The 10,502-nt window shown below is 35.9% G+C and overlaps 2 protein-coding genes across 6 annotated transcripts; one reads left to right on the top strand and one right to left on the bottom strand.

The window, feature by feature from the left end:
* Positions 1-630: 630 nt before the first annotated feature.
* Positions 631-4,660, top strand: LOC140888256 (BTB/POZ and MATH domain-containing protein 4). 2 transcript variants are annotated; one of them, XM_073296161.1, is made up of 5 exons: positions 631-1,184; positions 2,783-3,128; positions 3,340-3,616; positions 4,082-4,281; positions 4,507-4,660. In XM_073296161.1, exons 1-4 carry the CDS (start codon positions 784-786, stop codon positions 4,267-4,269), a joined length of 1,212 nt encoding a protein of 403 aa, XP_073152262.1. In that variant the 5' UTR covers positions 631-783; the 3' UTR covers positions 4,270-4,281; positions 4,507-4,660. The 2 variants fall into 2 exon arrangements, with proteins under 2 accessions (XP_073152262.1, XP_073152722.1); XM_073296621.1 differs by having other exon boundaries at positions 4,512-4,660.
* A 314-nt stretch (positions 4,661-4,974) lies between these two features.
* LOC140886240 (transcription factor MYB33-like) lies at positions 4,975-10,103 on the bottom strand. Of its 4 annotated transcripts, none has more exons than XM_073294643.1 (5): positions 9,738-10,103; positions 9,502-9,569; positions 8,051-8,413; positions 5,713-6,742; positions 4,976-5,555 (listed from the first exon to the last, which is right to left on the bottom strand). In XM_073294643.1, exons 3-5 carry the CDS (start codon positions 8,408-8,410, stop codon positions 5,302-5,304), a joined length of 1,644 nt encoding a protein of 547 aa, XP_073150744.1. In that variant the 5' UTR covers positions 8,411-8,413; positions 9,502-9,569; positions 9,738-10,103; the 3' UTR covers positions 4,976-5,301. The 4 variants fall into 4 exon arrangements, with proteins under 4 accessions (XP_073149943.1, XP_073150744.1, XP_073151486.1 ...); XM_073295385.1 differs by having other exon boundaries at positions 9,978-10,098; XM_073293842.1 differs by having other exon boundaries at positions 4,975-5,555; positions 8,051-8,418; positions 9,502-10,103.
* Between the last annotated feature and the right edge of the window lie 399 nt (positions 10,104-10,502).

Raw genomic sequence — 10,502 nt, forward strand, 5'->3', positions numbered from 1 at the left:
AATTAACCCGGAGAGTGAAATACACACCCATGCACTAAAACACATAAAAACACATAAAAATAATATGAATGCATACAAAATAGACATAAAAATAGCACGAAATAATTCATACAAAATGCACTCATCAATATGCACGAGCGGCAGTGACCTGAGGGAGGGAGCAACATGGCCAACTCCCAGAGCATACCCCACAATATTTCAGCAGAGAATATGCTTCACACGAGGATCGAACCCGCAACGCTGGGAAATTTCTTCTCACGTCACCTCAGGCCTTACCAACTCGCCTATGCCTCTGTGGGCAATAAGTGATTAGAATGATTTTAACATTGACCAAATTAATAGAATCACTTTTGGAGAATCATAATCAACATATGACTAGCTTTTGGATTTCAATTAAATTAAGTATAAGCTAACATATAATTTGAGTTTAATAAACACACAAAAGTGTTTTTTTAAAACAAATCATAACAATCACTTTTTTTAATGATTGCAAATACTTTCTTAGATTGTGCATATGTTAAATATTTTATGTTTTTACTAAAAAACATATATATAAATTATTTAATTAAATTAAATTAAACAAAAATAAAGTTGCCATTTTTTAAAGTTGTACGGGTGCGCGAGCACAATTTTAATTGGTCTCCTTTCTCCCCAAGCCGATGATCAGAAATTCCCCAAATTCTTATACAAAACCCTAATCCACACCAAATCAATCCTTTTGAAAATCATCCACCGCACATATCTGACCCACTTTACCCCTGAAAATTGCAGACGGATCCATTGATGTCAGGCGCGCCAGAAAAAATCCCGAATCAGAACTCTCTGATTTCGCCCACGAGCTCTCGCTTCGTAACAGAGACGATTAATGGTTCTCATAGGTTCGTGATCCAGGGGTACTCCCTCGCCAAAGGCTTGGGCGTCGGGAAACACATTGCCAGCGACGATTTTACCGTTGGAGGCTATAAGTGGGCAATTTACTTTTACCCCGATGGTAAAAACGTGGAGGATAATTCTACATATGTCTCTGTTTTCATTGCTTTAGCTAGCGATGGTGTGGATGTGCGGGCGCTGTTCGAGCTCACTTTGGTTGACCAGAGCGGCAAAGGGAAGCACAAGGTGCACAGCCATTTTGATAGGTCGCTAGAAAGTGGTCCATATACTCTCAAGTACCGTGGCAGCATGTGGTAAAGTCCTTTGTGTCGTAGCTCTTTTTTTATTTTTTATTCTTCCTCGTTAATTGAGTTGCTGTCTTGTTGATGTACCGTGGGTTGGCAAGCTGCCGTGTCATTGGATGTTCGTTTGGTTCTTGATGTTAGTCTTTGTTTTTCTCCTGTTTTTTTGTATTTTGAACTATAGAAACATAAATTTATTGGGATATTTGCTAAAGGAATTGTGTTTTAGATTGGCTTCATCTGGTCTCTTGATGACCATCTTCTATCTTGACGACTGGGATCGGGGAAGGATTGTGGCATGCTTGGAATTCAAGATGAGAAAATTATTGTATTCATTTTCTAATCCGCTATAGAGTTTAACTTTTGTGTTGTACACTGTGCTAGTTGTCGGCTTCTCGCCCTATTTGAAGTATCGGAGTAACCATTGAATTTGGATCAATTTTTTAATGATTCCTTAACTCTTATGAAACCATATGAATGCTCTTCAGTATTGTGTGAAGAAAAATGTATTCTTAAAAAATTGGTAGATATCATAACATTTATTAAACAAATACCCTAGGGGAACAACCGAACAAGTAGTCAATCTATTCTTCAATGCGCCTCAGCTGAATGCAGTGGTTGATTTTATAATTTTATTACACTAAAATTTGGAATAATCACTTTAGGAATTCATGGCCATGTGGAATTATAGTTTCTGATTTTAGGATTAAATTGATGGTTCACTTTTGATGAAGTTTGTGGAACATGTGATTTCTGAAATGCTCGGCGCAGTTTCTATCTATGTACCCTGTCCTTTTTCTTGGGCTACCAAGGATGATTGCCTAGTTTAAATAAAAAATGATACCTTCTTTTCCCAACTCCTGTTGCAATTTTTTGTGACAGCATGTATATAGGATGTTTGGTGAATAATATTTAGTTTCATCAAATACTTCTTGATCCTGAAACGAAGGTAGACAATAAACACAATTTAGTTTTGGACCGTGTTTTCTGCTAGTGACCATATGGAAATTACTTCCATCTTCCACCATTTTCATCAGTGCAAAAAGAATGTATGTGAATGACTGAATGTAAAGCAAAACATTCCCTGTGCAACTTTTGGAATCGTTGTCACTTTGGTGTCTGTAATATGTGTCATTATAGAATCTGGCATTTTATCCAGGTCAGATCAGTTTCTGGAACTCAAAGCTCTTTTAAAAATAGTTGGAGATTAACTTTTTTTTAAGAATGAGGCTTTTGACCTCCTGGCTCCTACTTTGGGTGTCAATTCTTGCGACTTGTTATATTTTGTAATCCATACTAATGACTTTATGGATGCCAAGATGGTTAAGTTTTGTGAGTGAGTCCTGTAAATTGAAAAGTTTGGGTGATAGTGATACTAGTCTATAAATTCCCTACTTGGTTGAAAAATATTATTGTGGAATGGGTGTCGCAATAAGGATTGCTTTCTCTTGAAGAAAATGATGAGACCACACTTTCTGAAACCTTGTTTGGAATTTTTTGCATGTTTCTTAAACTTAAAAATAATATATTTGATTCTTAAGATAACAAGATTTCCATCACCTCAGCCATTTTAAAGTTCTCATATGTGGTGATTAATTTACTGAATACAGGGGATACAAAAGGTTTTTCAGAAGAGCTTTGCTTGAAAGTTCAGATTATCTTAAAGATGATTGCTTGAAGATCAACTGTACTGTCGGAGTTGTGGTTTCTGCCATGGATTCTTCTAGTTTAAATTCGATTTGTGTCCCTGATTCAGATATTGGGTCACATTTTGGAATGCTTATGGAGAATAGGGAAGGTTCTGACATTGTTTTTAATGTGGCTGGGGAGAAATTTCATGCCCACAAGTTGGTACTTGCTGCTCGTTCCCCCACACTCCGATCTGAACTTTTTGAAGGATTGGATAGTGACGACCAAGAAATTACTGTTTCAGATACGGAACCTGAAGTTTTTAAGGTAAGGAATTATAATATTTAATATCTGTTCCTAGTCCTGTTTCCTATTATAATATTTTATATCTGTTCCTAGTCCTGTTTCCTTACCTCTTACTCTACTTTTTTTTTTTTTTACCGTTAGTTGCACATCTGGAGGAGATCTTTTTAGGATTGTCGATGAACTTTGTTTCTGCTACTCTTAATAGATTACTAAAGTTACTTGATATTTTTAGGCTATTCTGCACTTTATATACCGAGACGCTTTGGTGGAAGATGAGCTCATAGCATCTAGCTCCTGTTCTTCTCCCTTGATCACTGACACATTAACTGCAAAGTTGCTGGCAGCAGCTGATCGTTATGGTTTAGGAAGACTTAGACGGATGTGCGAATCTCATCTCTGCAAGGATATATCTGTGAATTCTGTGGCACAGATACTTGCTTTGGCAGATCGTTACCATGCTTCGGAATTGAAAAGAGTATGCCTTAGTTTTGCAGCTGAGAACCTGGCAGGTAAAGGATAAAGGCCATTTTTGTTTATAAGCCAATATCGGTTAGTTTATGGTTATGAGTTCTTCTATGTCTGCATAATTTCTCTGTTTTCGTCATGATAATTTCCATTCTCATCATGATTGCTCTTATGCTTACTCATTGTTAGATCCTGACTTCCCCTGCCATTTAATGAAATTACGTAGACTACCTTGAATTTTTAACAATAACGAAGATCACTCATAAATGTCAGGTGGGACCATCAGCCGTGTAACTAAACTAATTCCATTGCAGTTAAAATTTACTACATATTCCAAATTAAATGGTTCAATTTGATGAGATTACTTATGTGGTTTGGAGCTATGTACTAATTGTTTTGAAATTTAAGGTTAAATGAAAATGGTGCAATATTCATAAAAAAAATTCAAAAACAAAAAAAAATCCTGATAAATCCCTCGGTTGTTCATGTCCTTTATCGTACCATTTCAGCTGTTATGCGTTCGGATGGCTTTGAAAACCTGAGAGAAAATTTCTCAGCTCTACAATCCGAACTTTTGAAGACTGTAGCTGGCTGTGACGAGGATTGTGGTGGTGGTGGTGGCAAGTCTCGAAGTGTTTGGGCTCAGCTATCAGACGGAGGCGATACCAGTGGAAGGAGGGTAAGACAGCGGAGTTAGCTTTGGATTAAGGTAATGGATACTTCTTGTTCAGTAAATGAACGTTATTATTTTGTGAAAAGTTGTACCCGAAAGGATGATGTAACAACAGTCCTGAACTTTCATTACAATACCGGTAAACTGAAATTTCCATATATTTATTGTATTTGCTGTAATATTTAGAGATTCTGTACTTTAGCTCATTCAGGAACTGATTCTAGATAATCGTTGCTATTAGACTGCAATTGTATTTTTCAGGACAGCTTCGGTTGTGCTGTGGATAAATCATCAACCCATGTATGTCGTCCCATCAACATTCTTGCTCCGGATATTATCCATACATGTATTACTTTTGTACGAAGGACGACATTTTTAATGAAATGTATCATCAATGTAGCTGATTTTCCTCTTATGTACTATTCACCTGTGGACCCTGATTTTGCACTCGGCTTTTTCTGATAAGCAATTTTCCTGTAATTGAAATACCATATACATTAGGTCACGTCTTCGTGGAAAAATGTTTTTGGATAAAATGTAAAGCTATTTTTCCGAAAGAGGACCGAGCATTTGCATGACAAAACCAGCATATACTATTGCATTTGAAGAGATGGATCGAGTTTGAGAATATACGAGTCTGGTGTGTTTGTGCTCGAAAGCAAGTGGTATTTGTTCTTCCAAGTTTCTGGTTCATTTAAATGCATGCTGTTAATTAACTGTGTTCCAAAACACGCTTTTGACAAATGCCCATGAGACATTGTCAGAACCAACACAGACTAATCAACTGATAGATAGCTCAACCAAAAGCTAGATGATGTAAAAACACTGATAATATTCAACCAAACTCCGATAAATAACAAAACTCTGCGTGCAACTCTCCAATGAACAGGATTTGTCCTTATCTTGGTTTCCAGATGACCTAAACAGGATAACCAAATATCACGGAATAGTTCCAGATTTATGGGGGGAAAAACTGCGGTTCGTAGCAAAATCAAGATAAAGCGTGTTCGTGTTCGCAGGTATTGCAAGAGTTGCTGCAAAAGTAAGAAAAAGTGGCTAAACGGTGGGCATAGCATTCCATGAACATGAATCGGGCACATCCATTTGCTTGCAATCCTTGCTAAAATCATCACAAAGAAGTGTGCCTAGTGCATCTTTCAGCAAAGAATGGTTGCTCGACTGGTCTTTCTTTGGAACAAAAAAGTTCGAGGCTAGCAAGAAATCTGGTGTGGAGAAGACCATCTGGTTTTTAACTTCAGTCATGTTGTGATGTTTCAGCAGAAACATGTCATCCACAGTTTCGTCCTTAACTTTATAGATCATTCAGATCAACAGAAGAAGTAATTAGCATGATCACCAGAAACAGAATAAAATAAGGAAAAAACAAAGAAAAAGAAAATAGAATTCCAATGTCATGGTTAACGAACAATGAATATCAAGAAAATGAAGTATCAGAAATATTCAGACCTGGCATTGTCTCTGAAGAATGGAGGTCATCAAATGAGTTTCTACTAATACGGGTGCACTCACTGAATATGGACGACGAGGAGTGACATAAAGGAGAGATTGGCTCTGCAATTGCTTCCCATTCTGTTTCATAGATATCACGAGATGTGGTGTCCATCATATCAGCTGGCATAATGGAAGCATTTGAAGTCTGATGGAAAGAGTTGTTCCTCAAGTTTTTCATACTATGTGATTCATACAGTACAGCATCCAACAATCCGCTATCACGAGGTGAAAGATTACACGAGTGAGAATTTTCATTTGGAAGAGTTTGGATCAAAGTATCAACAGACTCGAGGGAAGGCAATGGGGACGAGGGTGAGCCCCAACTACCCATATGAGTTTGGAGTGAAGGGAGCTCCAGCTTCATTGCCCAAGTGGGCTCAGAAGAAGAGGTGTTGCTATTTAATATGGCATGGATGCCAGGAAGTGCACTTGAGGATGATGCATGATCAGGTGTCAAATTAGGATCATATGAATGATGATCAACGACGGAGGGGAACACAAAAGATTGAGAAATCTGCATTGAACCATCACTTTGATAATGATTTTCATCTGGTGCAGTGTTGCCTACAGTGGTATTTAAACCAGAGAACAAAGATTCTGATCCTCGAAATTTCTTGGATGGATAAATCGTGGAAAGGAAACATTTCTCAGGGTAAGAAGAATTGGGACCTTGTGATAAAAAGCTATTAGCAGGGACATCAAGCAGGCTTTCAGGAGGAAGATCAAGAAATGCCGTAGGATACAGAAGCTGATCTAGTTCCATTGTTTTAAATTCCACTTGAGGAAAATCAAACTGGTTAATTGGCATATAATCGGGATGGTGGGCATCACCAGACGAGAAAGCAGTAATTTCTTCATTTTGTTCGTTCTCATTTGATGCTTGGAGACAGATATCAGGTGGATATATTGGTAAGCCAGCACGCTGTCTTCTCTTGATTCTTGTGTTCCAATAGTTCTTGATCTCATTATCTGTGCGACCAGGCAACTAAATAGAAAAAATAATAATGAGAATATAATATAAATGAGAAAAAGCATAACTCACCGAAATATTAGTGTTACAACTTCAGATGTACATTAACTTATTTGCCAATGATGTAATGAGTACAAATGGAGTTTCTCAGAGTATGAACAGAACTGATGATAGGGACTAGGGAGGGCCAGGTGAATGTATCGAGCACATTGTTATGGAAACTAAACAATGATAATAAAAAAGGTAATAGCAGACAAGCAAACAATAATCGTAAGGAGAATATAAACAGCGATTATTTTTCTACCAAGGAACAAATGTTATAACTGTTATCTGGAAATGGACAAGTTATTTAATAAACTAGTTTAAGAAACACTAATGAAAACCTAAATCAATAACCCCATTGTTTTGAGAGGCCTAAAAACTGAAATTGCTTAAATTTTCTACGCGCTTCTGGAGCTGAATGAGTGCATACATTTGAACAGAGTCAAATAACACATGTATTTTATATACTAACATTGACCAGAAAACTTCAATTCGAGTTACGGATCGCCTCAACACTATGCCGCAATTGATAAAGAACTATCCAGTAACATAAAAAAGAAAGCTTTTTCCTAGGAAAAAAGAAAGAATGAAAGAAAGAAAGAGATTTTTACTGTAATCTAAGATCAATGCCAATTGTTGTACAGTATAAAATCACGAGTAACCTGCTGCAATTAATGTGAAAGCGACTTTATCAATTTTTGCAGTATCTGCAAGTTTTCCTTCTTAAAATCATGGGCTGTGTGTTTTCTACCTTTAAAACAATAAAAATTAATAAAAATCCGGGATATGCTATTTAATAGAGAACCTTGTCCCTCCCGTTCACTTTGGATAAAAAGATGCACATCCGTCTCGTGTAATGTCGTCTCATATGAACGATGAACATATTAATATAACGGAACATTTGCATTGCATTTCTTTCAACTGAAAAACATGAAAGCAGGCCGATTTAACAAGTCTTTTGAAACAATGTTTTTTTTATATTTAATAATAGATACCTGTAATGCCTGTCAAACCGTTTTGTAAAACTCCAGTAAGGCCTTGTAGCATGGATGAGATTAAAAGATTAAAATGAGATAGGACATTTATCAGCTCATTAAAGATGTTAAATTTCGGGATTTCTTGTTTTCGATTAAAGGAAACTGATCATCAAAGTCAACAGTTTATATTAATGCCATAGGTATATCATTATAGTATTCCTTCCCAGACACATGTCACAGCAACAGGGGAAATCTGCAACAGTTTTTACGTATAGATAAGATGATTTGAAAGGGTAACACACACCTCAGCTGCCATTCGGGCCCATTTATTTCCCATCTTAGCGTGAAGTTCAATGATATGACGCTCCTCCTCTGGACTAAATGCACCTTTTTTAAGATCTGGTCTGAGATGGTTTGCCCATCTCAAGCGACAACTTTTTCCACAGCGGGCAAGTCCCGAGTGTTTCTGAACTGCATTCCAATTCCCTTCTCCGTGCTTGGTAACATATTCAACTAAAATTGCATCTTCTGCAGAAGTCCAGGGACCTTTTTTTAGTGGACCATTCGCTCCCATATTTCCACTGCTACTAATATCATCAACAGATGGTGAGTCAGTGCTGTTCTTGGAATTCATCCATTCCTCACTTTCACTTGTCATACTCATCTTCTGTTCTTGCAAAAATAAAAAAAATAAAGTAAAAATAAAATTTCAAGTTAAGTACACAAGTAGGACATTAAAAAAAAATTATTGCTGTGTCATGATAAAGATAGCGCAAGTGATTCCAGATAAGCCATGACAATGGAATATTGTTTTCCATGAACACAGGAAAAAAAAACATAACAACATTGTTTTGAAGTCCAATGCCAAATTAAACCAATTGATCCCGAGAAATCACCAAATCATTCATCCATGGACCACGAGCCATTAATCCCAAACAGAGGAAACAAACTTAACATAAACAATTAAATCATCAACTTACCTTGTTCACATGAGTCAAACTAATCATATATATAAGAAAATACAGATAATAATCAAAGTCAAAGCAGCGGTACTTGCTATAGCTACAGGTTTTTTCCAGGTGCGTGGGCAAATCATTCAAACAGATTTTCATTTGTTTCCGCAATTATTAATGATATTGCACGACGACAACTCAAGCAATGTGAAAACACACACGGCAACTGAATTGAATTCTCTCCATCCTTTCCCTATTATTATCAGGGAATCAGTTTTATAGAATCCGTAAAAGTTTTCATACATTTCTTAGCTAAACAAATGTCACATCAACAATACTCACCGTCATGTAACAAATAGGTCAAAGGTTTAAGATTCAAAAACCGCCTTATAACAGAGTTCTAAACATAAATAACATAAATAGTGGCACGTATACCAAACATATAAAAATAAAAATAAATTAAAAAATTAAAACAGCAAGAATAGAGTTAGTAAAATTTCAGGTCTAATATCATGTCCGAGATCTAAATGTGGGGAACTACGTTCACAAAGTAGGTGCTAAAATGCGCCTTCACCGGACAACCAGCAGTCTTCTGAAAATAATTCCAAGTTCTATATTAATTTATTTTTCTAAAATTTATAGTTTCAACCTCCAAACTTAATTTGGGATTCCTCACATTTAAAATACACAAAAGAACATAATTTATGAAGCCTATACGACAACACATATAATAACATTAACTGTCATTAAAATCAAGGATACAGTTTGCTCATTAATGTCACATCTCAATTGTGCCAACTACCTTGATGCAGAAAACTCTTCAGCAGAAGCAAATGATCCGTCCCACAAGAACTCAAATGCAGATCATTCCTAGAAAACAAATTTGTAAAAACAAAGGCTCCAAAAAGAAAAGAATAAGAAAGGGAACAAATAAAGCTCAATTCTTTTCCTCCAAAAAAAAAAATTAAGATCTTGAACCCAGAAAGAAAAACAAAGAAAATCCCATGAGAGAAAATGCCACAAGATTCACTCTTTTACCATGATGGAAAGAGAAATAACAATGAAGAAACGAAAGGGGTGAAAATTACAAAGAGATGTCAGCTGATGGAATTGAAATTTGGAAAAAAAAGAAACGATACAGAAGGCGAATAGAGGGTGGGGATAGATGGCAAGCTTGGAGAGAAAATAGTGGAGAGATTAAAGGGCTAAGCAACAGCTCAATTGAAGATCAAACAACATATACCAACTCTCCCACCCCAAAAATTTCTTTTCTAGTACCTTACATGTGACAATTATCATGTGATTTATCAAATAAAATTCCATTCTTGATTATTTGTTTGTGTGTGTGTGTGTGTGTGTGTGAAAGAAAGGAGAAACCAGCTAGCAGGATGCCTTAAATTATGAACGAACTTGTTTCACATGAGAAATGAAGAGGGGATTACATTTGGGACGAGCTACCTATTTATAATAGCATTAAAATAATTATTATTTTTATATTTAATAAAAATTATTATTAGAATCTATTTTAATAAATCTATGGCATGATTATAAATACTAACTCCAATATATTTACCATATTCTTGAAATTATTTCGTTATTTTTCTAAAAATTATGATAAAATGTATCTAATTAATCGCAATTAAATAGTTTTTAAAAAATTTAGATTGATAAATACATATGTGCAAGTGACCTAGATGCATAGATTGCCGGTGTGTGTGCATGTACAATATATCCAAAGCATTCAAATCGAAAGGTGTTTAATGTTATATTTTAACGAAAGATAAACAAATATATTTACATATA

Source organism: Henckelia pumila, chromosome 1 (genome assembly GCF_033568475.1).
Source record: "Henckelia pumila isolate YLH828 chromosome 1, ASM3356847v2, whole genome shotgun sequence".
Lineage (NCBI taxonomy): Eukaryota > Viridiplantae > Streptophyta > Magnoliopsida > Lamiales > Gesneriaceae > Henckelia > Henckelia pumila.